Genomic DNA, 26,899 nt, shown 5'->3' on the forward strand with positions numbered 1-26,899 from the left:
CCTGAGGCTGACATTTAGTTCTTGATCTAGCCATGCCTGAAGCTGACAATGCTTTTGGAGTTTTCACATGAGCCAGTTTTTTTCCTTTATTGCTGGAGCCCACCCCCCGCTGCCACTTGCAACTAGAGATGAATAAGGCTTTTGCCAGATGAAATAAAGGAAGATACAAGAAAGCAAGGCTGGTGGCTAGCTGTTCTATTTTGAGTACAATAGTGTTGGCAGCAGATTGAAGTCAGGCAGAAGGCTCTGAATTCAGTCTGAGCAGTCAGTGGGGGTCACCGAATGTTCTTGATCATGGGAATTCCACGCTCCGAACTCTCTAGCGGGAGACAGTGATTTGATGAATAAGTATATTCGCTTTAAACCTGCGAAATAGGTGCAGGTGGGAGACTGGTTCTCAGAAACAGTGCTCTCCCTGGGGTTCCAGAGCCCCCGATCGGAACGCGTCAAGCATCTTTAAACTACAACTTCCGCCATGCAACGCGAGTGACTCCTGGTCCTCGCGATTCGCCCCGACTCCTATCCTGACGATTGGTTGGATGGGCTGCTTGTCAGGCCAAAATCGGAATCTGATCGGTCGAGTTCCGCGGTGAGCTCTGAGCTCCAGACCCATGGGTCTCCGCGCCGCCCTCCAGTCCGCAACATGGTAAGCCCGCAACTCTTAGCATGGGGGCCCCTGAGAGGCTACGGGTTCCGCCGTGGGGGAGTCCAGGGAAACACCGAGGACACACGGCTCCCTCTGTGGGGACTGAGGGCTCTGAGGGACTCGGGGTCGCGCTGAGGGCTGTGTTTCCCTCTCTGGGGTTAGGTCTCGCTCCGCGATCTATGAGGGGGTCGAGGCTGTGCAAGGGGACTGGAAGGCCTTGAGCGTTCTGGGCTTCTGACAAGTCCCTGGGGTGCCTTCTAGGGGCCTGGGGTCCTGCTGAGGGGCCGTCCCTTGGAGGGTGCTGGGGATCTGAACACCTTCGGAGCCCCGCGAGGGAGATCTGGGGTCCGACTGGGGCCCACTCTGGGCACGGTGTCCTGCGGGAGCCTGGGGACCGCACCGACAGGGTCCATCTGGGCTCCCTCGGGGTATGGGGTGTGCTGAAGGACCAGGGAGAACCCTGAGAGGAGGGGGTCAAGGGCTCAAGGTGGGCTCTGGGCAGGCGAGGGTCCCAGAATTGGAGAGAGAACAGTTGGAACCCTCAGGTCTCACGTGGTTCTGGGTCCAACCCATTCAGTTTATCCTTCAAGCTTATCCTGGCCTCTGTGGGCAAGGCTGGTGTTGGGTGGGGGCGGAGGCCCCACCCCCCCACCCCAGTCGCTAGGACTGGGCAGAGGCAGCGGCAGACTCGAGGGGCTGGGAAAGGGGCCTGACCTTGCCTGCAGTAGGGGCATCCCTGACGCGGGGTGTTGGAGGTGGGTTGGAAAGGAAAGGGGTTGGTGAAAGAGGAGGTCATTCCAGGGTTTGGGACGTTGTAGGAGGTGAGGGGAAGGGCTGTCTGAAATGGGATGCAGGAAAGTCCCATTGATGTTGTTGAGTTGCTAAGTCGTGTCCGACTCTTTTGCGACCCCATGGACTGTAGCCTGCAAGGCTCCTCTGTCCATGGGATTTCCCAGGCAAGAATACTGGAGTGGGTTGCTATTTCCTTCGCCAGGGGATCTTCCCAGCCCAGGAATCGAACTTGTGTTTCCCTCATTGACAGGTGGATTCTTTACCTCTGAGCCAGCGGGGAAGCCCGCCGCATTGATTTGATGTTACTTAGCAGGATTCTCGGAGAAGGCAATGGCACCCCACTCCAGTACTCTTGCCTGGAAAATCCCATGGACAGAGGAGCCTGGTGGGCTGCAGTCCATGGGGTCGCTAAGAGTCGGACATGACTGAGCGACTTCACTTTCACTTTTCGTTTTCATGCATTGGAGAAGGAAATGGCAACTCACTCCAGTGTTCCTGCCTGGAGAATCCCAGGAATGGGACAGCCTGGTGGGCTGCCGTCTATGGGGTCGCACAGAGTCGGACACGACTGAAGCGACTTAGCAGCAGCAGCAGCAGCAGGATTCTGGGATCATTGATCTAGGGAACGGGTTTGAGCAGAGGAGGGACATGGGGTGATGGGAGGCTCCAGAGATCTTTGGAGATCTGCAGAACGTGGACCCTAAGGCCAGAGCTGTGGGGGGAGGGCCATGAGAAACATCCTTGGACAGACCTTGGGAGCCTTAGGTGGGGGGATGCATGCCTTCCATCTCTTTTCCTTGTACATCCTTCCTTCCATCCTTCCTCCCTCTCTCTCTTCTTCTCTTCCTCTCCTTCCTCTCGCCCGTCCTTCCTCTCCTAGGTGCTGGGATCACAGTTTGAACCATGGGTCTCCTCCCTGAGAGGTGTCCAGGGTAATGGGGTTAGCGATGGAGAGGCCTGGGGTCTGGGAGTGTCCCTGAGACCCGACTGGTTGGGCGCAGAGGGCATTGGGGGAGAGAGCTGGGCAGTGAGGCGGGTTGGTCCTGAGCGGGGTCTGCCGGGCCTTGCGGGCTGAGGAGTGGAGCTGGACGTTCATTTGTTAGACTAGGAAGGTCCTGGGCCGCCTGGAGGAGCCGTGGCCATGGGAGGGATGGGTGGGTGCTGGGGTCTCCAGGGAAGGGCCTGGAGGAGGCTTGATCAGCTAGCTCAGCAGAGAGATCTTGGCTGGAGGTGCCGGTGGGCTGGAGTCATGCTGGGCTGTGTCAGTGGTAAAACCCTGCCAGGGGATGGGTCACAAGGGAGCGGTGTCTGGAGAGCTAGGGAGACTGGAGAGCAGCTGCTGGGAGGTGCTGGATTTCCTAGGGAGGAGTTGGGGGGCGTGGTCCATGGGGAAGAGCGGGGTGTTTAGAGAGCCCGCCCACTGGGCTCCGAGCCGGCCAACTGTGCTCTTGGTCATTAACGCCTGCTAACCAGTCTGCACTTGGGTAGGGGTAAGGGTGAGCAGTGAGACCTGAAAGATGATGCCCCACCTCCTTACTGAAAAAATGTTCCTGGTCTCAGTTTACAAGTGACAACATAGAGAAAATACCCTATTAGTCCTTTTATTTTAAAGATGAATTTCTCAACAGTCATTCTTAATTACAGGGCTAAACCGGATAGCCATCACATTAGAGCTTTTCCTATTGAAGTTAGCTTATTTTTGCCTGATTAAAGGATCATTTTAATAATCAGTTTTAACATTAACATAATCTTTATTTCATTTAGTTGTTAATACCATAATGGTAGCTGACAGCCTTCCTGAGCACTTTATTTTACATAATTACTGATAGCAAGTCGGCTTCCCAGGTGGCGCTACTGTAAAAGAACCCACCTGCCAGTGCTGGAGACCTAAGAGATGTGAGTTCCATCCCTGGGTTGGGAAGGTCCCCTGGCGAAGGAAATGGCAATCCACTCCAGTATTCTTGGCTGGGAAATCCCACGGACAGAGGAGCCTGGTGGGTTACAGTCCACGGGGGTCACAAAAATTCAAACACGACTGAAGCGACTTAGCACTGATAGCAAATGGTTATTTACTACATTCACGCAGGAAAACCCATCTTCAGACTGATTACCATAAACAATTTTTTTCTAAAACATTTTAAAATAAGTATATGGAAATTTGTTATGCTTGCTTATGTTCCATAAACATATATGGAAATATGCTTAAAATGTCAGTAGCACTTGGTGAGAAAATTCCTAATTAAAAAAATTCATCCCACTCAAATGTGTAAGTGTTAATCCCGAAACAGGTAGTGGCCAGAAATAGACCAGGCCTCTTTTCCGCTTGGTTAGTTACAAAGGAAGGGAGAGGGAGAAAGGACGATTTCAATTTTCAGGGATAATTTCGGATGGAGAAAGACGTGGGGGACAGAGTCAGCTGGGTGAACAGAGGAGCTGCAAGTTCACCTGAGACATGGTGCGTTGGGGGGGGGGGGGGGCGGATACCCTGGGAGAGGAGTCGCTTTCACTGGGTGTGTCCGGCTCGCTGTAGGTCCCGGAGGTGGTCGTGAGAGTATAGGAGACAAAATGGGAAGCACCCCGTTTCCAGATGAGGAAACTGAGGCTCAGGGAGATTGCTACCTTAAATCCTTAGCACAGGAGGAAATCTCTGCTCCAGCACGTGCTCTCCGCCACCGCACACCCCTGCCAGGGGATGGGGCGGGGCCCGCGCCTTGCTGGGGCTCCCAGGGTTGGGTCTGAGCCCACCCTCGGACCCTTCCCCAGGAAGCAGCCGGAGCCAGGAGGGCCGCCCTCCCCCACCTGGCTTCAGCGTCTCTCTATAAATAGCCGGGTTTTCGAAGGTGAGCTTGTGACCCTCTGGCAGGCACTGCCTTCCCCGTCTCCTCCCCGCAGGCGGTCCTTGGAGTGCAGCTGGTGGTGACATTGCTCACCGCCACCCTCATGCACAGGCTGGCCCCGCACTGCTCCTTCGCGCGCTGGCTGCTCTGCAACGGCAGGTAAGCCACGCCCCTTCCCGGCGGTGGGCGGGGCCCCAAAGGCCACGCCCCTTGTTTCCCCAGCCCCGCCTCACGCCCTATGAGGCGAGGGTTTTTTAAAGAACTTTATTGAGATAATTGACCCAATAATCGCAGATGTTTGAAGCACACAGTTGGATCCGTTTTGACAGATTGTACACATCGCTGAGACCATCTCCACACTCAAAGGAGCAGCTGCTCCCCTTTCTCCCTATAGATCTTATTTCCTAAAATTCTTTGTCAGGGTTTGGGTCTTGGACCCTTTTTGAAAACCCAGTGGCAATTGTGAAACTCTCTTTCCAGGACAATTCACATGCCAGTTCCGCCAGGAGAGTTAGCCAGAAGATTCTAGGGTGTCTAGGACCCCTGCTGCACTCCCCTGTCGACCCTCAACCCACCTCCCCCGCCTTCCTCTGACCTTCGATGACCCCTGCCCATCCTGTCCCAGGCTCATCAGGGCCAGTCTTCGCTCTGCAGTCTCAGCTTTTGAGGTTCACCACGTTGGCCCCCCATGCCCAGGCTTTCCTGACGGCCTCTGTTTGCCTTCAGTCTCTTCAGATACAAGCACCCTTCGGAGGACGAGCTGCGGGCCCTGGCGGGGAAGCAGAAGCCCAGAGGCAGGAAGGAGCGGTGAGTGAACCCCCAGCCTGGGGTCAGTGGCCCCCTTCCAGGGGAGACCCTGAGGGCACAGCGCCTGCCCTGCACACCTCCAGGCACTGCTGTGGGCACAGGCTGGTTGGAGACACCCCAGGAGAACTGGGAACACCCCAGGCTGTGTGCCTCCCGTTGGCACCCCACGCTCATTGGAAGTTTGCTCGGGGCCAGCCCTGTGGGTGGGTGGTGGCCACCCCCTGGCATTCAGAGGACACCCAGGCTGGGGTGAAGGTACCCTCTAGACCAGCTCCTCCTCTGCTCTGAGGGTGACAGAGCAGCAAGCTGGGGAGGAGGAGGCCGCCACGGCTGCCTGGGCAGGGGAAGACGGAGGCTGCTGATGCCATTTCTGCTCATCTCCCCTGTTCCCAGGTGGGCCAATGGCGGAGGTGAGGAGAAGCCATTATCTGTGCCCCGAGACACCCCGTTCCAGCTGGAGACCTGTCCGCTCACAGCTGTCGATGCGCTTGGTAACAGCTGGGTCCCCAACCCCCCGCACACCCTGGTGGAAGTGGTGGGGAGCATCCTATCCTGGGCAGGACAAGTTGGGGGCTGAGTGGCGTGCTCTCCGCAGTCCTGCGCTTCTTCCTGGAGTACCAGTGGTTTGTGGACTTCGCCGTGTACTCCGGGGGCGTGTACCTCTTCACGGAGGCCTACTACTACGTGCTGGGCCCAGCCAAGGAGACCAACATCGCGGTATTCTGGTGTCTGCTCACCGTCGCTTTCTCTATGTATCCTTCCTCCGGGTGGGGGAGGTGGAGGCCCCCTGGAAGCTGGATCTGAGGCTCCTTCTCCCCACTAAATTGGCACATCAGTTACCGACTGCTGTGTGGTAAACCTGTCCAGAACTCGGTGGGGTAAAGCAATCGCTATTTTGTTTTCCTGGCCGGGTTTCAGCTGGGTTGCTTCATCTCTGCTCCAGGTTAGAGCAGGCTTCCTCACCCAGAGTGGCCAGGAAGGAAAAGGGGGTGCTGCAGGCCCCCTAAGGCTTGGCCTGAAGTCGGTTCACCCCATCCCTGTCCATTCCCTGGGTCAAAGCAACTCAATAGGCCAGCATAGATGCAGGGGCTGGCAAAGAGACACCCCTCTGTAATTGTCTTTACTGAGCTGCATAGAGAACAGAGGCGAAACTGTGACTTTGAGGACCCAAGTTGGAGGCAGTGCCTTGTGGAATAGGGTTGCAAAGAAAGGCAGCCCATCTTGAAACCCACACCACTGGTTCTGGAAAGCTCTGGAGGGTCTCTCTCAGGAGAGGTTAGAGAGAGAAGCTGTATCTCTGGCAGCCTCTCAGAGGAGCAGGAAACAGGACCTGTGAACGTAGCCGGGAGGCGGTGTGGGTAAGGGAGACTTGACCGGAAGAGAGTTGGTGGCCAGTGCTTTTTTTCTTTTTAAAACTGTTTTTATCCCTTGGTTGGTAGGATTTACTTTTGGCTTCGCTGGGTCTTTGTTGTTGCAGGCGGGCTTTTCTCTCCAGATGAGTGAGCGGCAGGTTCTCTTGCTGTGGATCACAGGCTCTAGGGCGCGAGGGCTTCAGCAGTTGCGGTACCCAGGCTAAATTGTCTTAGGCCTTGTGGGATCTTCCCAGGCCAAGATCGAAGCCCTGTCCTCAGCACTGGTAGGCAGAGTGTAACCCCCGCGCTCCCAGGGAAGCACTTGGCTGTGATGCCCGGGCTTCTCACTGCAGGGCTCCTCCCGTGGTGGAGCGCGGCCTCTGGGCACGCGGGCGCCAGTCCTGTGGCTCTCAGGCTCTACTTGTGGGCTCAGCAGTTGTGCAGCATTGCACGTGGGATCTTCCTGGACCAGATTCCGTGCCTCCTGCACTGGCGGGTGGATTCGTAACCACTGGACCACCGGGGAAGCCCGTGGTGGCCGTTTCTAACCGCCCACAGCAGTGTGACGAGGCCAAGCTGGAGGCCTGGCCCGGGCTCACTTGCTCTCCGGGAAGCTGGGCCTGAGCAGCGGCGAGCCCTGTGTCCTGGGCCCCCCGGTGTCTGTCTCCTTTATCACGCCCCTGCTCTCCGGGGCTCTGACCTGAGCTTCCATGCTTGCAGTCTGGAGCTGGGGGGTTCACTCCAGGCACCGGAGCCTCCTTAGCTGAGCCCCCAGCAAGGTGTTCCTGACCGTGACCCGGCTGTACTTCAGTGCGGAGGAGGGAGGTGAGCGCTCCGTCTGCCTCGCCTTTGCCTTCCTCTTCCTGCTCCTGGCCATGCTGGTGCAGGCGGTGCGGGAGGAGACGCTGGAGCTGGGCCTGGAGCCAGGTACGTGCAGACCGGGCCTTAGAGCGCCGCGTCCATCGCTGCCTTGTGTGAGCGGGTGAGGGTGGGCTAAGTGCCTTTTGCACCTGCTCACAGTAGGTGAAGAAGGGAGCCCTGGGGCTGGAGCAGTCTCTGTGGGTGCTTGCCACCCTGCGTGCCCCCTTAGGCTCTGAGCAGAGAGGACACCTCCTCCCACTGATGGGGGCCTGTGCCTGTGACTTTGCATGGGCACTCCTGCTCCCGTCAGGCTGTCCTCTGCCCAGCAGCCACGGTGATTTACTATTTACCTACTCTAATTCAACTTGGGAGAGGAAATAGATATATAGAGTAATAGTCATAAAGTACAAGAGGATATAGAATAAAACCATCCTTTCACACTAGTTCTTCTTCCCAGAGAAACCTAGGGTACCACATTGCCACATTCACATAAAACTGTATATGGTTCTACACCTTGTGTTTTTCTCTTAAAAACAATATTATCGTCATATTAAGTGCAGTAAGTCAGAGAAAAACTGAAAGCATATGATACTACTTACATGTGGAATCTTAAAAAATAATATAAATGAAATTATTTACAAAAAAAAACAACTTACAGGCATAGAAAACAAACTTATAGTGACCAAAAGGGATGGGGGCGGGGAGATAGGTCAGGAATTTGGGATTAACATGTACACACTATTGAATATAAAGCAGAAAAGCAACAAGGACTTGCTGTGTAGCACAAGGAACTATATACAGTATCTTGTAATAGCCTATAAGGGAAGAGAATCTGAAGAAGAATAGATTTTTGTATATATTATCTGTATATATATCTGAATCACTTTGCTGTATACCTAAAATTAGCACAACATTGTTAATTAGCTGTACTTTAAATAAAAAAAAAATAAGTATTGAACATTGTCCCTAGATGCTACAGACAGTAATAGAATGTTACAGTAACACAGTAACAGTAATTTGATACAGCATTTTGTAACTTTATGAATTGCCTGTGATTATTTAACTAGGCCTCAGTTTATGGACATTTAAGTCTTTCTTTCTCCTGTTAAATGCTGTTGCACAAAGCCATGCGATTATACAGCAGTGTTGCACAAGAACAACTTTGTGCCTGTGACCCTGTGCAAGAAAGTGCATTTGTAATTTTAATAATGTTGTTGGAAAATTGCCCATCAGAAAGAGATGTATGAACGTACATATCCCCACATCCTCCCCAATGTATTTCCTCAGACTTTTTTGTCTCAGGTGATCTGATGGGTGAAAATGTAAGTGAGGATGAGCACCTTTCCATGTATTGAAGAGCCGTTTCTAGTTCCCTTCTGGGAAAGATTTGTTCTTTTGCCCAGTTTTTTACTGGGTTGTTGACCATTTTATTGATTTGTACGAGCTCTTTATATATTAAGGAAATCAGCCTTTATGTATGATAGGAGTTGTAAATTTTTTTCAGTTTCTCATTTTTGTTTTGATTTTTTTTCTTCTTCTTGAATGATCTTTTAAAAACATAATTTGGATCACTCTTCTGCCCAACACCAAACTCTAATGGTCTTTGGATAAAGATAAAAAATCCTCACCATGGCCCACATGACCCTGCTGACTCCTTGAGCTTTGTTATCACCAATACTTCCTACCTTTCAATTTTAAAATTATATGATGAGTGTATATATATATATATATATGAGAACATATATATAAATTACAAAGCCAAATAACGCAAATACTCATGAATCTACTGCTCCCATTCAGTAGGCTGCCTTTTTGTTTTGTTGATAGTTTCTTTCATGGTGCAAAATCTTTTTAGTTTAATATAGTCCCATTTGCTTATTTTTGCTTTTGTTTGCCTTGCCTGAGATACATGTTCAAAAAATATTGCTGAGACCAATGTCAAAACGTGTACCACCTATGTTTTCTTCTAGGATTTTTTTGGTCTCGTGTCTTACATTTAAGTCTTTAATCCATTTTGAGTTTATTTTTATATATGATGTGAGAAAGTAACCCAGTTTGTTTTTTTTGCATGTAGCTGTCCAGTTTTCCCAGCATCGTTTATTGAAGAGGCTGTCCTTTCCCGTTGTATATTGCCTCCTTTGTTGTAGATTAATTGACCTTGTAGAGTGCTCCATGTATTCTTGATTAACATATATTTTCTTCCTCTCTGCATCCAATAAATTCAGATTTCCATCTTTACTAAGGGTTAATCTCCCTCTGGGATGGTACTGTGTGTGCTAAGTCACTTCAGTCATGTCCGACTCTCTGTGACCCTATGGACTATATAGCTCTCCAGGCTCCTCTGTCTATGGGATTCTCCGGGCAAGAACACTGGAGTGGGTTGCCATGCCCTCCTCCAGGGGATCTTTCCAACCCAGGGATCGAATCCTCCTCTCTTGTGTCTTCTGCAGTGGCAGGTGGGTTCTTTACCACTAGCACCACCTGGGAAGCCCCAGACTTCTGGGATGGTGGAAGTCTTAATTTCTCTTAGTAGTTCTGTCAGTATTTTCTTTATATATTTTGAAGCTAGTTGACAAGGTGTTTACAGGTTTAAAAATGCTACATCTTCCTGGCAAATCAGCCATTTTTTTTTTTTTTTCATGATGTATTGACCCCTTCTGACTTACTTCCATCTTAGCCTAGTTTGTATGTGTCAATATAGTCTTTTCAGCTTCTTTCTTCCATCCTTTCTTTCTAAATTGAGATAGAATTGACATATTAGTTTCAGGTGTATAACATGGTTCAATATTTATTTATATTGCAAAATGATCACCACAATAAATCTAATGAACACCATCACCCCACATACACATTTTTTTTCTTGTGATGAGAATTTCAAGATCTACTCACTTAGCAACTTTCAAATATACAGTACTACCTTTCTTTTGACTAGTACTTTACTTTCAGCCTTCCACTGACCTCATGTTGAGATATGTCTACTTTAAAACACAATCAAGTCTGACAGGCTGTATCATTTAACTTCAAGTTTAATCCACTTACATTTATTGTGATTTCTGACCTTTTTGGCCTTGTTTCTACCATCTTACATATTCACGTTCTATTTGTTCTTTTCTGTTGTTGCCATTGAGAGTGATTGCCAAATTAATTGTCTTTCCTTTTAGGTGATCTGTCATAACTTCTGACTGCTCTGTGAGTTCTTTGTTTTTGGTATTCCACAGTTTCACCACAGAGTGTCTAGGTATGGATGTCTTTGTATTTATCTGGTTTTATATACTTTGTATGTATCATGCATTCTGCAGACTCTTCAGTCATTCTCTTCCAATATCTCTTCTCCTTCATCCTCTCTCTCCTCTCGCTCTGGGGCTCTGACTTCACTTGTATTGAACTTTCTATTGTGTCCTCCTTGTCTCTTAATCTCCCGTACTATTTCACACCTTCTTGTCTTTCTGAGTTGGAATCTGAGTGATTTCTTCAGATCCAATTCACCAGTTATTCCTTGGGCTGTTTCTAGTATGCTAACAATCTATCATTTCAGTAATTACATTTTCCTTTTGGAAGAGCTTAATCAGTTCCTTGGCAAATCCACTTGGTCCTCTGAGGTAGTCTCATGCCACCTGTTCCTTATCTCCAGCTTTTACATTCCTCAGTCACTTCACACAGAATTTATACCAGTTTCTAAAGTCTTTGGAATTTAAGCTTATCTTTTTTTTTTCTTCTGCTGATTCACTTTGATGATGCTTTGTTTCCTTATGTGTCTGGTGATTTTGGTTGTGAGCTCATATTTATTCGCTTTTACTCTGTGGAAAATGTGGGGGCCTGAACTGAGAATTCTTTCCGGGACGCTGATTTTCTCCTGTGGAGCCCCTCATGACCCGCCAGCATCCAGGAAGCTCAGGCCCAGTGCCCTCTGCCCCCGTGTCCCCTGGTCGAATCAAGAGTGTCTGCCTGGCACATTCTGAGCTGCACCAGACTGGAGAACAAGCTTGTCCTCATGCTTGTCGCAGGGCCTGGCTGTCACTCCTGTGTCCTCACCTGGGGAGCAGATGGACATCTGGGAGGCGAGGCAGAGTGGGCTCTGGGCCCGGGGGTCTGTTGGACACCGTTCTCTTTTTGTCTTCCCCAGGCCTGGACAGCATGTCCCAGAACTTGGAGCCCCTTCTGAAGATGCAAGGCTGGGACTGGGCGTGAGTGCTGGGAAGGGCGGGAGAGCCGCGGCAGGCTGGACCTGCACGCAGGGTGCGGCGCCCCCACAGGAGCCCCCTGACCCCTCTCTTTCCCCCAGTCTTCCTGTGGTCAAGCTGGCCATCCGCGTGGGGCTGGCGGTGGCGGGCTCTCTGCTGGGTGCCTTCCTCACCTTCCCAGGCCTGCGACTGGCCCAGACCCACCATGATGCCCTGACCATGTCTGAAGACCGGCCCATGCTGCAGTTACGTGGGGGACCGGCTGGGTGAGGGGTGCGGGGTAGGGAGCCTGGAGGGGGGTGCAAGGGGGGTGCTGGGTGCCCACCCTCCCAGCGCCGTGCCTTTGCCCCCAGGCTCCTCCTGCACACCAGTTTCCTGTCCCCGCTGTTCGTGCTCTGGCTCTGGACCAAGCCCATGGCACGGGACTTCTTGCACCAGGCTCCCTTGGGGCGCACGTCCTTCTCGCTGTGAGTACGGCAGTGGGGCTGGGAGGCCGGGAGGCCGGGCCGCTGGGCCCCCCTCTGAGGCTAAGGAGGGAGCCCTGGGCCCTGCGGGAGGGTCCTGGAACCCAGGACGGCTTCACTGACCCCGTCGCCCCTCTCGGCACAGGCTGTCTGACTCCGCCTTCGACTCGCTGCGCCTCTGGGTGCTGGTGGTACTGTGCCTGCTGCGGCTGGCGGTGACCCGGCCCCACCTGCAGGCCTACCTGTGCCTAGCCAAGGCCCGCGTGGAGCAGCTGCGGCGGGAGGCCGGCCGCATCGAGGCCCGCGAGATCCAGCGGCGGGTACCAACGCTGGCGGGGAGGGAACCTGGGGCTCGGGGTGTGGGCTCCCGGCCCCTTGGGCTGAGGTTACCCGGAGCGAGCGCGAAGGTCCCCGGCTGCAGCCACTGATACCTGCCCACCAGGTGGTGCGGGTGTATTGCTACGTGACTGTCGTGAGCCTGCAGTACTTGACTCCGCTCATCCTCACGCTCAACTGCACGCTGCTGCTGAAGACCCTGGGTGAGAACCAGGCTGCGCGGGAGCGGGGCGGGGTGGGGCAGGGCGAGGGCGGGGCGGGGGCGGGGTCTGGAGTTGGAGCAGGGCGGGGCTAGGGGCTGGGGTTGTAATGGGGTGTGTGAGGGGAGGGCGTGGCCCGGAATGGATCGAGGTGACAGCGAGGCCTGGCGATGACGAGGGGGCGGAGGCTGGAGAGCCTGGCTGGCGAAGGCTGGAGAGCGCGAGGTGAAGCCCCGAGTGGGGCCCAAAGATGGGGTGCGGGTAGAGCCTGGGGCGGGGCGGGTGACTGTCAGCCGGGGCCAACACCGCCTGTACCTCCACCCGCCCCTCCCTCTACCCTCTTCTTAAAGGCGGCTACTCCTGGGGCCTGGGCCCGGTCCCCACCCTGTCCCCCACCCCGTCTTCAGCCCACGATGGCCTGGTCGGCCCCGAGGAGGATGAGGCCCAGCAGACTGCAGCCCTGATCGCCGGGGCCCTGGGCAGCCTGCTCACGCCCCTCTTCCTCCGCGGAGTCCTCGCCTTTCTCATCTGGTGGATCGCCGCCTGCCAACTGCTCTCCAGCCTCTTTGGTCTGTACTTCCACCAGCATCTGGCGGGCTCATAGCCCTCTTGCAGACACTCCTGTGGCCCCAGGGTTTGGTCCTGGGCCAGCGGGGCCCGGCTCACCCCCTCAGGGTCCCCAGGTGCAAGGCGCTCCCGGGAGTTCCTGCTGCGCGGCTCCCCCTTCACCACAGTGCCTGAGCCGTGGGCCCTGCCTTGGACGCTGAGCTTCTGCCTCGAAACCGCCTCCCCAGACCCAGCAGCAGAGGGTCCCACGGCCGGCCACTGTTCCCAGAATGCCCCTGCCCAGTTTGACTGCAGTGGGCGTGTGCAGTGTCCAGGGGGCACTCTTCTGAACAAATAAAGGAGCCAGCCGCTTTTAACAAACAGGATTCAAGTGGTTTGGGAGGCAGCTTTCTGCATGTTGTGGCAGGGTGGGTGGGGGCCTGGAGAGTCTGCAGAGGGCCTACATTGCTGAGTGAGGGGAATGATGGAGGAAGAGCTTAGCAAAGGCCTGGAAGGAAGAGAAGCCCTGGTAGAAAGCTGACATGGGAACACGTAAACTGGGGAAACTACATGAAAAGAATTGCTTTCTTCTTACAAGGAACGATCTCAGATGGACTCCAGGGAGAGACAAAAAAGCAGGTAGTGTTAAATCATGAGATGCTATCTTTTAACTTGTCAGTTTATGGAAGATCAAAAAGGCTGGTGTTTATGATCTGAATTGTGTCCCGCCCCAATTCCTATGTTGAGGTCCAAACCCCCAGGACTTCAGGATGTGATTGCATTTGGAGATAGGGATTAAAAGTGATTAAGCTGAAATGAGGTTGGAGATTCACTGGTGGCCCAGTGATGAAGAATCAACCTGCCAATGCAGGAGACACAGGTTTGATTCCTGGTCCGAGAGGCTCCCGCATGTGGAGCAGCTAAACCCACGTGCTGCAACTACTGAGCCTAGGCACTTAGAGCCCGTGCTCTGCCAGAAAAGTGGCTGCCCCAAGGAAGAGTAGCCCCTGCTCGCCACAGTTGAGAAAGCCTGGGCACAACAGTGAAGATGTAGTGCAGCAAAAAACAAATAACAAATATATTTTTTTTAAATGAGGTTGATAGGGTGGGCCCTGATCCAGTAGGACTAGTATCCTTACAAGAGGAAAAAAAAATTTTTTATAAGAGAAAATTTGGACCTGAACTTGTATTACCTGAAAACTAGGTTCACCTCTTGGTAGGTGTTGAGCCAACTGACACAACCAAGCTGAAGATGAATGGAAGGAGTTATGGTGACTTTCAGCAAGTAAGGGAAACACTGGGGATCTTTCCCAAAGCAGTGTCTCCCTGAAAGCAAAACTGGGGAAGTTTTAAGCTCAGGGTACACGTATATTCATGAAGGGGCTTGAGCAGAGGAGAATTCAGCATAGGACTGGGGCAAAGGTCCACAGAGTCCAAGCTTTAGTTGATTGGAGTCAGAAGAATCAACATCATTCCACCCTCCACCTGCTTGGGGGCCTTAGTTCCTACAGAACTTGAAGATATATTATTATAGGGGAAAGAATCTGAAAAAGAATATACATATTCTGTGCTACACACCTGAAACTTACACAATATGATACTATAAATCAACATCAATTTAAAAAATTTTTAAAGAGGGAACTGGGACTCTGCTTTATTACTACACTATTGTTTGACTGCCTTTTCTCTGTTCCTGCCTTCCTTTGTTCCCTTAAGATCATTAATTACTGAGACCTGTTCAAGGATAAGCATTGCAGCCTGGCTGAGATCACAAAGTGGCTTAGGCCAAAACGGCTTCTCTTAGGTCGAGAGCCATTCCTGGTTCTCTTTCTCCTGGAACCCCCTAACTTCTCTGCTTACACTAGCACAGAGGAAAGACAAGGGGGAAGACACAGGAAGAAGTCGGTCAGTCAGAGCTCAATAACAGATCTAGAACACATCCTTCCCTCCTGGCCCTCAGAACCAAACCTGCCAACACTTTGATTTTGGACCTCTGGCTTCCAACTTTGGCAAAATAAAGTTCTGTTATTTTAAGCCACTCAGCCCATGGTACACTGTTAGGGTGGCCGTAGGAAACTCAGGCGTGAGGCATGTGGTGTACATGGATACAATCTCTTTGCAGGAATAGCTGATGTTTCTATTCATCTTTGGATAGATTTCCCCCCAAAGATGACCCTGTCTCTAAGACTCAGGGACCTCACCCGAGAGGTGACCTCAGGAAGCCTCTAGGAGGGTAGGGATGTCAGACAGGGAGGAAAGAAGCCAGCAGGGGGCGCCAATGAGCCAGCGACTCTGGGCAGTCTGGGCTGGGTCCTGCTGGGGACCTCAGGGGGAAAACGTGGGGCACAGCCTGAGTGGTCCCATGCTGGTGTTGAGGGGCTGCATCACATACGCTTCAGCTGTCCACAGTCATTGGCTCCTGATTGTGTTCCAGCAGAGAACCCTAGGCTGGGTCCAGGTGGCTTATAGCTAAAAATAGGGTGGGAACCATGAACGCCAGGCTTGCCACCAGCATGAACTATACTATTAATATATCCCTGATATTTATCCAGCAATTTCATTCCTAGAAACTTAGGCTACAGGAATACTACCTTATGAGCTCAATGAGGTGCATACAAGGAGGTTTGTGTCAGAAAGGGCCAGGAAAAACTCTGTTTTAAATAGGGAATAAAATGACTTGTGTTGTTGGAAGTTGAGAGGTAGTTTGGCTTCAGGTAAAACTGAATCTAGCATCCCAAACAATGTCACCAAGAAATCCAATTTCTCTGCTCATCTCTGCTCTACTTAAAAAATATATATATTTTTATTTAGCCAAGTCAGATCTAGTTGTGGCCTGTGGGATCTAGTTCCCTGACCAGGGGTTGAACCTGGGCCCCCCTGCACTGGGAGTGTGGCGACTTAACCACTGGGCCACCAGGAAAGTCCCTCTGCTCCACTTTCTGCAGTTGCATCTTCACCCTTCCTACCTTGCAGTCACAAGATAGTGTCAACCACCACCGAGGGTTGGGGTTTCAGCTCCTGGGCCAGTGGAAGAGGGAGGGTGCATCTTGAGGGTCTCCCTGGAAGTGGTTAACAAACATCTTTATTGTCACAGGTCCAGATGGGGTCAAGAGCTCACCTCTGTATATTAGGGGATGCCACAATGTTGGAAGAGAGTGAGGAGGGGCCGACCTCACCCCTCAGGCTCAGGAGACCGTGTGAGAAATGGGACTGACCAGAAGTTGGGATGGATGTTGGGGGGGGGGGGGGCGGGGAAATTCAGGAACCTGCAGGAGCCACTACCAAGTTGTCATGGCAACAACGCAGTAACAACCTAGCTGCTGGTCAATAGGGATTGGTGGATCTCATCACAGGCCATCCCCCTGGGGAACACGAAACTGCTACTAAATGCATCCTGTATTCGACAGCTACCGACCTGCAAGAAATACAGCTGGATGAACGCAGCACGCAGAGCAGTCTGTGGGCCATCCCAGGACTGAGTCTACCTCTGTGCATGGGCACGTGTGCTCGCCCGGCCTGTCTCTCCCCTGCACACGGAGGCGCCCACTCCTGGTCCCGGGCTGGGTGGGTGCTGCATGCCACTCCACATGATGGGCTGCAGGTGAGGCGAGTCTCAGGACCCCTGGGACCCTCTGGTGGCCTCACCCTCCGGCCCCTGTGGACAGTGACACTCATGTTGGAAGCCTCAGCCCATCACAGAGCAGACCCAGGTCTCTGGAGAAACCATGGGACTCTGGGGCAGTGCTCACTGAAGCAGGTCACAGCCCATCCCGACAGATGTCCCCAAAGGGACAAGTGTGTGCATGCAGGATCTCTCCGGGAGGGGGCACTGGTAATGGGAGATGTCCCTGCAAAGGGAACAGGGAGCCAGACCTACTTTTCACAGTAACTCTTCATGCAGTTTGCATTTTCTAGCAAATCCTGACCAAATCAAGGTTAGGATTAACAATCCATACAGCAATTACATTAAAAAAAAAAAAAAAGGTTATTCAACAATCTGTCAAAATAACTTCAACCATGTTTTTGGTTCCTAGGGGATGAGGGTCAGAGCTGAAGAAGAGACACGGGCAGGAGAAAAAAAATCATTTTGATTTTTATTAAATATACTCTCTTGGCACAAATCTTTAAAATATATAAACATTATGTATAAACAAAGTGTCTTCATGGCATCAAAATGTAACTCCAAATCAGGCCAGGCAATCAGTGAGAGGGGTACGACTGCCGAGGGCAAAGGTCCAACTGTGTGCAGGGCTGGGGGTAAGGGGAGTCGGCGCTGGCGAGGTGCAGTTGGGTGGGAGCCACCCTGGAGAGGCGCTCTGGGGTGGGTAACGCTGGGGCCCTCCCTGCTCCAGCCCAGCCTGCAGCTCAGAGGAGGGCACTGCCGAGACATCCATTCGGTCTCACCCACCAGGGGCGGACCTCCGGCCTGGGCACCCTCATGTTCCCATCCCGTCTCCCTGTGAGGGGTGCCCCTGCCTCTCCTGAGCGCTGGGCAAGGCTGGGAGAGAAGGTGGGTGTGACGCTTACCCCACAGGACAGCCATCACAGGCTGCTCAGGCCCCTTGGGAACAAGAGTCTGTGGACAAGACTGGGGTTGGCTGCAGGAGACACGCAGGAAGGACAGAAGGAGGGGCCTTCGCACCCAGGGGACTAAGGCAAGAACGGGAACAGGACAGAATAAAAGGGGGAAATGGAGGCCACAATAGGAAATGCATGTGTGGCAGAAACACACCCCCTCAGACCTTCACACCTCATGGCTACTGAGCCCCCTGTGAAAACCGGCCCACTGCTTGTCCTGGTCCTGGAACCAGACTGGACTGGTTAGGGTTTTCAGTGTCTAGACCCAGGGCCAGCCAGATTGAAAAACAAAAGCAAAAATCAAACTCCAAACGTCATTAGAAAACAGGTGTTTCTGAGTCCCTGTGATTCCTGGTGGGCCCTGGGGGGGTACTCTGTGAGACCAGCTCCCTGGGGGACCCTGCCTCTTTCAAGCTTCCTGCCCCCAGCCCAGATGCTGTCTCGGGCTCAAGTCAGACAACCCCACAGGCCTTAAATTGCCCCATGTCCCAGCCAAGAAACTGCTCAGGTGGGGCACCCACAATGTGCCAGATGCCATGGGTTCCCCCCCAGGAGCCCCCATGCCCAGGGGCAGAGGGTCAGGGCCTGAGGCCCAGCCTCCATTACTGCAGCCAGTGGAGTAGGCGGAGAGCTTCCTGGCAATCCAGGCAGATGCCTCCAGGTTGGGACTCAGACCCAAACCCTTGGCGATTCCTCAAACCCTGTTGCCTGGAGGCGTGACCCTCCTGGGAACGGTGCGAACTGTGTGGGAGAGGTGTAACAGAGGAAAAGACCCAATTCTGGGGCCTGGGATAAGGAGTCTGCGATCAGGATAACACTCTTGGAAGAAGCCACAGGCTTTGGGGAGGGAGAAGTCACCTGGGAAATAGTGGTGAAGGTAGGAAAAGGCGGGGCAGGGTGGGAGGCTGCACTTGGAGCCACAGCTGAGTAGACGGCTGGTCTCATGGAGGCCAGACCTTGGCCCCACACTCTCTGGGGCTCCCCCCACCCGCTCCTACCTCCACCCAAGAACACAGACTCAGAACAGCAAGGGGCAGGCGAGGTCTGGCTCTGAGCCTAGTGGGGACCAGGTCCCTAGAACCAGGAGCCTGTCCAAGGGCAAAGAACACACCCGGAGGCAGTGCTGGCCACGCCCCACTCAGGGCGTTCACAGCGAACCCCTCCAGGGGCAGCCCCAGCCCAGCTGAGGCCGGAAGAAGAGGGCGTGGGAACCCCGCCCCCAGTCCCAACAACGCACAAGGGCCCCCGGCTTTCCCCTCAGACCTGGGCCGCAGTGAGCTCAGGCCCCCCAGGCCCCCAGCTCGTTCCACAAGGCGCATCTGTGCACGTTCTGCATGGAACCCGGCACATCTTTGCTCCCTGGGCTCAGACACGGAAGGGGTCAGCGGTCCACCGCCAACTGAAGCTCTAGCGCGGCTGACCCCCACCCGCCCCTAGCTCTGCAGGTGTCGCAGCAGGATCTGCATGAGGTCGAAGGTGGTGAAGCTGATGCCCACGGCGATGGGGCCCTTTAGCCAGTTCATGCTCAGGCCCTTGTAGAGGCCGCGCACCACACCCTCCTCCCGCACGATGGTGCGCATGGTGCGCACGATGGAGGTGCGCTGGTGGCCTGTGACGCCGGCCGTCTGCATGCGCCGCCGCACCACGTCCAGCGGGTAAGAGGCAGACTGCCCGATGAGGCCAGCGCAGGCCCCGAAAATCATGCGCTCAAAGGGGTAGGGCTGCGGGCGGCCGCTGTACTCTGCAGGGGGAAGGGTGGGAGGGGCTGTGAGGGCGATGGGAAGGGGCGCCCTGGCAGCCAGGGGTGCTGGCGTCCACCCGCGCGCCCCTGCACCGCGCTCACACGTGCACGCAGTGTCACAGCTTCAGCGCTTCAGGGCCGACCAGCTCTCCTGGGCCACGGCTCCCCTTCTTCCTCACCTACTGATCCCCCATTTTTAACCAAATGTGAGATCCAAAAGATTTTTACAACTGCAAAGCACAAAGAATCATATAACCAAGTTCTATGACCCAGAACAAGCTCAGCTCCAGTCACTCTTGTTTCCCATCTTGTAACGAAACAGAATATCACTCTGCCCCGAACCCTCTACACCGCCCAGCCTGCCCAACAGGTGCCCTCTCTACGGCTGGTGTGAGGACCTGCCGGCTGGAGGGAGGAGGGAGCAGCAAGGGATCAATAGGGGTTCTTTAAAAACACTCTGTTTTCAATTTGAAATTAGGGACTAAAAACAGGGAGCCGCCCTATTCACTCAGCAGACTGGCAGAACATATGGAACTTGTCAGCACCAGGAGCGGGAGGGAAGGGAGCCCGGCCCCAGTGCAAGCCTGGCCGCTGGAGGAGCAGAGGGTGGAAAAGGTAAAACAGAAAACGAGGTCTCAGACCCACACGAGGAGAACAGCTCCTGGATGTCAATTGAACACAGAAAACCTGCAACAGCCTCACCGCCCGCCAACGGGGGTCACCCTCCCCCAAACAAGGACGGACCAGCGCTGCACTAGGGCAAGCGCAGAGGGCAGCCCCTCAGCCACTCCCGATAACCAGGAACAGCGCGGAGGCTGCACTCAAGCCCAGGGAGAAGGGTTTCCGATGAAGGTGAAAGGTGGAGCCGACCCTAACAAAGAGGCAGGGGTGAGGCGAGAGGGGCTGGGGATTGGGTGCCAGGGATCTCGGCTTTACCTTGGCCGTTTTCCTTAACAAAAAACAACTTGGAGCAAATAAGGCAGATTGTTAACACCAGATCACACCAAGTAGCAGGTATCAGTGGGCTTATTTGCTCTGTCTTCTCCTGATCCAGACCCTGGACCTCCAGCCTGCCCCTCCCTCCACTCGCCCCCATCCACCTCCACCTCCCCATCCATCCACACACAGGTGTGTGCGCCCCGCAGAGGTGCTGACCTAGCTGGCGCTCCTCACCTCGGTGCAGGCTCTTGAGGGTCTCATAGGTGAAGAAGCTCAGGCCGGCGTAGGGAATGACCCCCAGCACGGTCGGAACAAATCCGTGGTAGAGGGTCTTCAGCCCCTCTTCTCTCGAGATGCGGATGAAGACGTGAAAGATGTTGCTGTACCTGTAAGACAGAGCGGTGCGGGGGTGGGGGCTGCAGACATCAGTTCACTAATTCTCTCTCCTCCCAGTCAGCGGGGGCAGGCCTGGATGTTGACAGAACCACCATGCAGAAGTTCTGGCGTTTGAGGGGGCCACGCATGCCCAATCCACAGGCCACCTTCACCACTGGGGTCTTTGCTGTGCTCGGCCCTTGGCTTTTTACTCAGATGCATATTAAGCAAATCTGTTCTTGACTCAACATGGAGACTCTGGGTGTGATGGAAGCAGACTGCCACCGAAGCTGAGAGACCCAGTTACTGTCCTTCTGGAAAGCTGCGGAGCCCAGGGAGGTTGGGGTAACAGCCTCGGCACAGCTTCATCCGCCGCTGCAGACAGAGGCCCAGACCCTATCCCCAGCCCGCCGGGGAACCCCACTAGACACAGAGCCCCCGGTGCTGGTGAAAACCAGGGTGAGACTCACATTTCCTTTGGGGTCACAGCCATCCGCGCTCTGACCAGGTCCAGCGGGTAGGTCAGCGAGGCGGCCGTGGTTCCAGCCAGCGCGCCCGCGAGGAGGCGGGGCCAAGGCGGCAGGGCTCTGAAAGCGGGTGGGTGCGAAGGTGAGCCCGCAGGGCTCCGGGTGCCCACAGGTCTGGGGTGGGGGTAGAGGTGGGGGACGGGCAGCCTGTTCCCGAGCTGATGGGCGGGGCGGGGGGTGTCTCTTGGGGGTGCCTGCCTTTGCCCCTGCTTGTCTGAATGAATGAAGGACAGGCGTCTTTCCCACCTGCTCTGGGGCACAGGGGGACCGTGGCCGTCCTGGGATGTAGGTTCGAGGAGACCGGGGAAACGAGATAAGTTCTGACATGGTGGCCAGGTGGAAGACAGGAGAACAGGGTGCGGTAACAGAGCTGAGAGGGCCGGGGTTTTTGGGGGGAAGCGGGGTCTCACTCTCCGCGGAAGCCGTAGTAGCTGCCCAGGAGGCGTTTGTACTCCTCGTGCGCGCTGAACTGGATGGCGGCGTAGGGTACCACACGCACCATGGTGGCTGAGTTGCCGCGCCACAGGCTCAAGAAGCCCTCGTGGAGGTAGGTGAAGTAGAGGAGCCTGAAGGCCTCCTGGGGGCAGGCAGGGGAGGGGGCGGTGTCAGCGCCCCAGGCCTCTGACCGGCCCGGCCTTCGAGGGCGGAGCGCCGCTGCCCTCCCAGCTCACCGTCCTTAGACCAGCCCTGCGCCTGAAAAGGGCGGGGACCTCACAGACCGCCCGCCAAGTCCCCCGGCCTCTGCGCTGGGACCCCCGCAGCTTCTCCTCCAACCCTGGGAACCATGAAGTGAGACGGGGGAAAGCAGGGTTGCAAAGCAGACTTAGCCCCACTAAGGGGGTTCTGTAGGTGTTTGGTAGCCTAGCTTTTAAAATATTCTTTATTTTCCTTTATTAAGAAGACAACACCTGCTCTGTGGGCTTCCCAGGCGGCTCAGTGGTAAACAACCCACCTGCCAATGCAGGAGATGTGGGTTTGATCCCTGGGCGGGGAAGATCCCTGGAGTGGGGCATGGCAACCCACTCCAGTATTCTTGCCTGGGAAATCCCATGGACAGAGGAGCCTGGCGGCTACAGTCCGTGGGGTCGCAGAGAGTCGGATGTGACTTAGTGACTAAAACCACAACAAACAACGACACCTGCTCTGTGTTTAAAAATACATCACATGTGAAACCTGTGAGTTTAGACCATCAAGTCCCCTCATCACCACCCCAGGACAGGTGGGTCTCCCGTCACTTCCTAGGGAGGGCTGTGTCCAGGCAGACTCAGGGTGCAGACAGATGGCCTTGGCCCCAGCGCCTGGCAGGGGAGGCCTTGGTCACCCAGTCCTGCAGCTGGCCTGGGGTGGGGGTCGGGGAACCAGTGGGAAAAAGCCCCTTGAAAAGCGTTTGCCCAGCCCCTACCACCCACCTCCCCTGCCTCTGCCAGCCCAGTAGGGCAGAGGTGAAGGCCCCAGAGACAGGGGTCCATGACCGAGCGGCTCACCTTGGCAGAAAATCTTTTTGAGGACACTGGAAAAAAAAACAAAACACACAACAGAGATTGTTGGATATGAAGGATGGGCCCCCCCCAACTCCAGTCTGCATGACCCCCACAACAGGGGTCTAGTTTGAGCATGGGGAGTGAGGGCATCCCCCTGGAAATGCCCCACCTCAACTCCGATAAGGGCCGAGGTGGGGCATCCCCTCCCCAGGAGCCTCCCCACCACCCCCACGCCCAGGCCACTCTGCACACGAACTTATCCCCTTCTTCAGGGAGAGGAGCCCAGCTGCCCCTGACTCCGCAGGACAGTGAGGGCCCATGGAAGGATGCACCCCTCTGGGGGGGGCGGTCGGCACCAATCAGTCTCCACACGGCTGAACTTCATCTCTCCCAAGTCCCTTGGAGGGAGGCATCCCAGCCGCCAGCCATGCGGGGGTCAGCTAAGGGGCTCCAGCTCCCTCAGCAGGGGGCGTCTGCCCTCTTCTCCGTGACCTGGCACAGGCAGCCCTAGTTCCCACTCTCCTGCCCTCCGGGGCTGCCCGGCCCACCTCCCACCCCCCTACTCCATAGTGAGCTGCACCACGGTGGCCAGGAGGACCCGGAAACACAAGTCACGAGGGGGTCTCAGCCTGGTAGCATCCCCAACGCTGCACTGCCCAAGCGTCTGCTGCCTTCCCAGCACAGCCCTGCCCTCCTCTCTGTGGGGACGTATGCACAGCTCCTGTCTTTGGAATTAAACTCAGCTCCCCGTGTGGCGCTCCCGTCAGGCGCATCCGGTTCCAGGACCAGCTCAGCTGATGGAGGAGATGTGTTCTCACCCACACGCCCACCCTTACCCACATCAGCTCACTTCCCCGCCTCCTCCTCAGGCGGGAGGTTGGTACCAATGGTCCTGTTATATGGACAGGAACCTGAGGCCCAGAGAGGTGAGGGGCCAGCCTGAGCAAGTGGGAGGGGCCTGGCTCCAATCTGCAGTTCCTTCCTCCCAAACAGCTGAGGGGCAGGGGTCCCAGCTTATGACCCTGCCCACCAGGTAGGGGACACAAAGGCCTCATCTTCAGGGTACCCTGTGCCTGCTAAACCCTAAGGAGGGAGGGAGCGGGATTCTTGAACTGTGTCTTCCCAAAGAAATGTCCATGTATGCTCCCACCCTCAGCGCCCATGAATGAGGCCTTAATTGGAAACGGGCTCTTTGCAGGTGTAATTAAATGGAGGTCATGCTCGAGTAGGGTGATCCAATGGTGTGGGTCCTTATAAAAGGAGGGGATCCAGACATACAGACTGGGGTGGGGGGGCAGTGCAGTCACAAGCCAAGGATGTCTGGAGTCATCAGAAGCTGGAAAAGGCAAGGAAGGGTCCTCCCTCAGGGACCCAGGAGGAGCTAACCCCACGAACCCCTTGAATGTGGACTTCTGGCCTCCAGAAAATGAGAATAAATTCCTGCAGTCCTAAGCCGCCTGGTTTCTGGTACTTTGTGATGCCAGTCCTAAACACTAAGAGACTTTCTAAGTGGATTCTAAAGAGCCTTTCCAGGGCTTCCCTGGTGGTCCAGGATCTATGAGTCTGCACTCCCAATGCAGGGGGCTCAGTTTCGAGAACTAGATCCCACGTGCTGAAAGTAAAGAGCCTGCTGCAATGAGGATTGAAGATCCTATGTGCTGCAACTGAGACCTGGTGCAGCCAAATAAATAAATTCTTTTTAAAAAGAGGCATTTTAGAGACCCCTTGGCAGTGCAGTCCGGGGCCCTGGTGGGGGGAGGCGGGCGCCTGGCAGCCCGTCAGTCACGGGTGACAGGTGCATGGGCAGCGCTCACCTTGGAAGATGATTTTGGTTCGGTCCAGGGGAGCTACAGCTGTTTTGGCAAGAGCACCAGCCAGTGCCCCAGACAGAAGGGAGCTGAGAACTTGCCTGTGATCACTCTGCAAGAAAACACACAAACACGCTGTCTGTCATCAGAGAGGGAGAGGAGGCATCTGCTCTGCGTGGAACAGTTTCCAGGAGAAAGGCTTTTCTTCTCCGCCTGGCCGGGGGCAGCCAGACGTTTGGTGACCGGGGTGACACGGCCCTGCTGGGCCCTGGGCCGGCTGCAGCACTGGCCACAGAGCCTGGGGGCACAGTGAGAGCCTCCTGGGCCACAGGGGCCATCCGCCTGAGAGGTGACACGCTGGCGGGGCTGCCGCGCATGGTCCTAAGTCCCCAGAGATGGCCTACAAGGGGATTCACTCCAAACATAACAGTCGCCCTTCACCTGTCCTACTTTCAGGCCTTGGTTGCACCCACTGCCCATGGGCAAGGGACTCTTGAGCTTCAGTGTTTCAGGGTAAAGGCTCCTTGCGGTCCGGGGAGTGGGTGGTGGGTGTCAGGCAAGCAGACCTTGACTGTTCAGCGTGTCCTGTTCTCTTTCCACAACCTTCCATCAAGCCGGTGTCTGCGGCTCTTCATCCAGAAGGCGATCGGGACAGGCACGGCTGACTTGCCCTTCATGCTCCTGTGGCCAGGCTCAAAGTCAGCGCTTTCCTGAGTCTTCCTATGGCTCCCGGAGCCCTGGCTCAAACAGCCCTCCTTCCCTTAAGGCCCACGGAGCCCCGAACCGCAGCCCCGGAAGCGGAAGCTGGAGGCGCCATTCCCACCTCCCCCCGCCCCCGATGACTCGGGCATAGAGCGAGCAAGGAGGTGAGGAGCAGGGGCTCAGCGATTCTGGGAGTCTGTGACGTCCACCCGACCCAGGTGCTCTCAGGAGCCTGGAGTCACAGTGCGGGGCAGGGGTATGAATGACCACCGCTCCCCTCACAGCGCTGCCAGTCGACGGAGGGAGCTGGACATGGAGGAGCTCTTAGACAAAGGTGTGCAGAACCAGCGGTCTGGGCGGGGCTGTGGGGAGGGGGCTCGGAGTTCCAGGAGAATGCGGGAAGGGGCCCAGGCTGTAAGATGAGGCGTGCCTAAGGGCAGGGCGTGGGTGCATGTGCGAGAGTGTGTGTGTGACACTAACCAGGGGGAGGCGCTGGACACTCAGAGGCCCCAGTGAGAAGGAGCGGGGGGCCCTGGGGGACCACAAGGGGGGCAGGGCGGCTGACACAGGGAAGGGAGAGAGACGCCCCGAAAGGTGGGCGAGGCTGGACCCCACGGAGCCCGACAAGGAGGCTGACCTTGGCCTACAGAGAGATGGAGAAGCGTGCAAGGTGAACAGGTTATTTTAACTGGAACCACGGAAGAGGCAGCTCCTGTGACACCCAGGGTTGAGACGGCAGAGGCTGGGACCAGAGGAGGCTGCGAGAGGGGAGTAATGAGGGGGCCTTTGAGGGGTTTGACTGGCAGTCTGTGCTCCTGAGTGGGCATGCTGTAGTCCAGGGCGATGCCCAGGTTTGCTCAGCTCTGTGGGAGGCTCAGGGGGAGGGCTGGGTCTGCCTGCAGTGACTGGAGGGCCTCTCTACTCGCCGGTCCCTCACCTATGACACAGTCAAGTGCTGACTCCTGGCCCAGACCCCAGATCGTGTCCCAGGTGAATGTCCCCAGGGCCCTGTGCCCCTTGACCTGGCCCCTCCCCTAATGCCCCTGGTGCCCGTCCCGCAGCCCCGCCCACCTCTCCCTAGAAGAACAAGTCCCCATGGCAGTGTGTTCCTGACTCAGTTTCTGCGGCTGAGCTTTACCACAGGGTGCCACCTTTTTGCTTCACAGAGACCTGTCACTGGGGACCCCTGCCTTTTCTGGGTCACATAGCAAGGTTCTGGACATCTGGCTTTCAGGGATGTGGGCATCAGATGCCAGAAGGCTCAGGGGTGTCTCTGGCACCAGCTCTGAGGCCCATCTGCCCCTCTGTGAATCCGCGTGGCGACTGCTGACCTCCAGCCTCTGTGAGCTCAGGGAATGCCCTGCAGCCCGCCCGCGGGCTGTGAGCGCTGCAGGCAGAGCCCAGGTGTCCCTCTGTCTCCCCCACCTCCTGGGAAGCCTGCAGGGCTCATCAGCACCAGGCCAGCTCTGCCCGTGCAAGGACACGCGTCCTGAAACCCGAGCCCTTGGTGTGGTGCGCGGAACACACTCAGTGAGCCCCCTTCACACGCTCGGTGCAGGGGGCGGCTGCTGCCTTCCACTGACACTCCCGGGGACTCCTACATGACGCAGCTGGCTTATCCGTTAAAGACAAGTGTTAGTTGCTCAGTCGTGTCCGATTCTTTGCCACCCCATGGACTGTACCCCGCTAGGCTCCTCTGTCTGTGGGATTCTCCAGGGAAGAATAC

General features: G+C 55.3%; 2 protein-coding genes across 5 annotated transcripts in view; one reads left to right on the forward strand and one right to left on the reverse strand.

The window, feature by feature from the left end:
• Positions 1 to 540: 540 nt before the first annotated feature.
• Positions 541 to 13,408, forward strand: TMEM161A (transmembrane protein 161A). Of its 3 annotated transcripts, none has more exons than XM_061149747.1 (13): positions 572 to 646; positions 3,814 to 3,893; positions 4,331 to 4,434; positions 5,002 to 5,082; positions 5,476 to 5,573; positions 5,678 to 5,834; positions 7,210 to 7,361; positions 11,419 to 11,479; positions 11,578 to 11,721; positions 11,830 to 11,943; positions 12,086 to 12,260; positions 12,383 to 12,479; positions 12,827 to 13,408. In XM_061149747.1, exons 2-13 carry the CDS (start codon positions 3,891 to 3,893, stop codon positions 13,078 to 13,080), a joined length of 1,440 nt encoding a protein of 479 aa, XP_061005730.1. In that variant the 5' UTR covers positions 572 to 646; positions 3,814 to 3,890; the 3' UTR covers positions 13,081 to 13,408. The 3 variants fall into 3 exon arrangements, with proteins under 3 accessions (XP_061005732.1, XP_061005730.1, XP_061005733.1); XM_061149750.1 differs by having other exon boundaries at positions 585 to 646; positions 4,302 to 4,434; XM_061149749.1 differs by lacking the exon at positions 3,814 to 3,893 and having other exon boundaries at positions 541 to 646.
• A 3,707-nt stretch (positions 13,409 to 17,115) lies between these two features.
• SLC25A42 (solute carrier family 25 member 42) overlaps positions 17,116 to 26,899 on the reverse strand; it is a 43,095-nt gene continuing 33,311 nt past the window's right edge. The window contains exons 1-8 of one of the 2 annotated variants that reach the window (XM_061149752.1): positions 25,811 to 25,909; positions 24,913 to 25,152; positions 24,478 to 24,583; positions 22,667 to 22,692; positions 21,593 to 21,759; positions 21,126 to 21,242; positions 20,515 to 20,666; positions 17,116 to 19,341 (exon numbers count right to left, since the gene is read on the reverse strand). In XM_061149752.1, the coding sequence (XP_061005735.1) occupies positions 19,034 to 19,341; positions 20,515 to 20,666; positions 21,126 to 21,242; positions 21,593 to 21,759; positions 22,667 to 22,692; positions 24,478 to 24,583; positions 24,913 to 24,951 (915 nt within the window). In that variant the 5' untranslated portion in view covers positions 24,952 to 25,152; positions 25,811 to 25,909 and the 3' untranslated portion in view covers positions 17,116 to 19,033. Of the gene's footprint in view, positions 19,342 to 20,514; positions 20,667 to 21,125; positions 21,243 to 21,592; positions 21,760 to 22,666; positions 22,693 to 24,477; positions 24,584 to 24,912; positions 25,153 to 25,810; positions 25,910 to 26,899 lie in introns of those variants that run through there. The other variant, XM_061149751.1, reaches the window with a different exon arrangement.

Source organism: Dama dama, chromosome 9 (assembly GCF_033118175.1).
Source record: "Dama dama isolate Ldn47 chromosome 9, ASM3311817v1, whole genome shotgun sequence".
Lineage (NCBI taxonomy): Eukaryota > Metazoa > Chordata > Mammalia > Artiodactyla > Cervidae > Dama > Dama dama.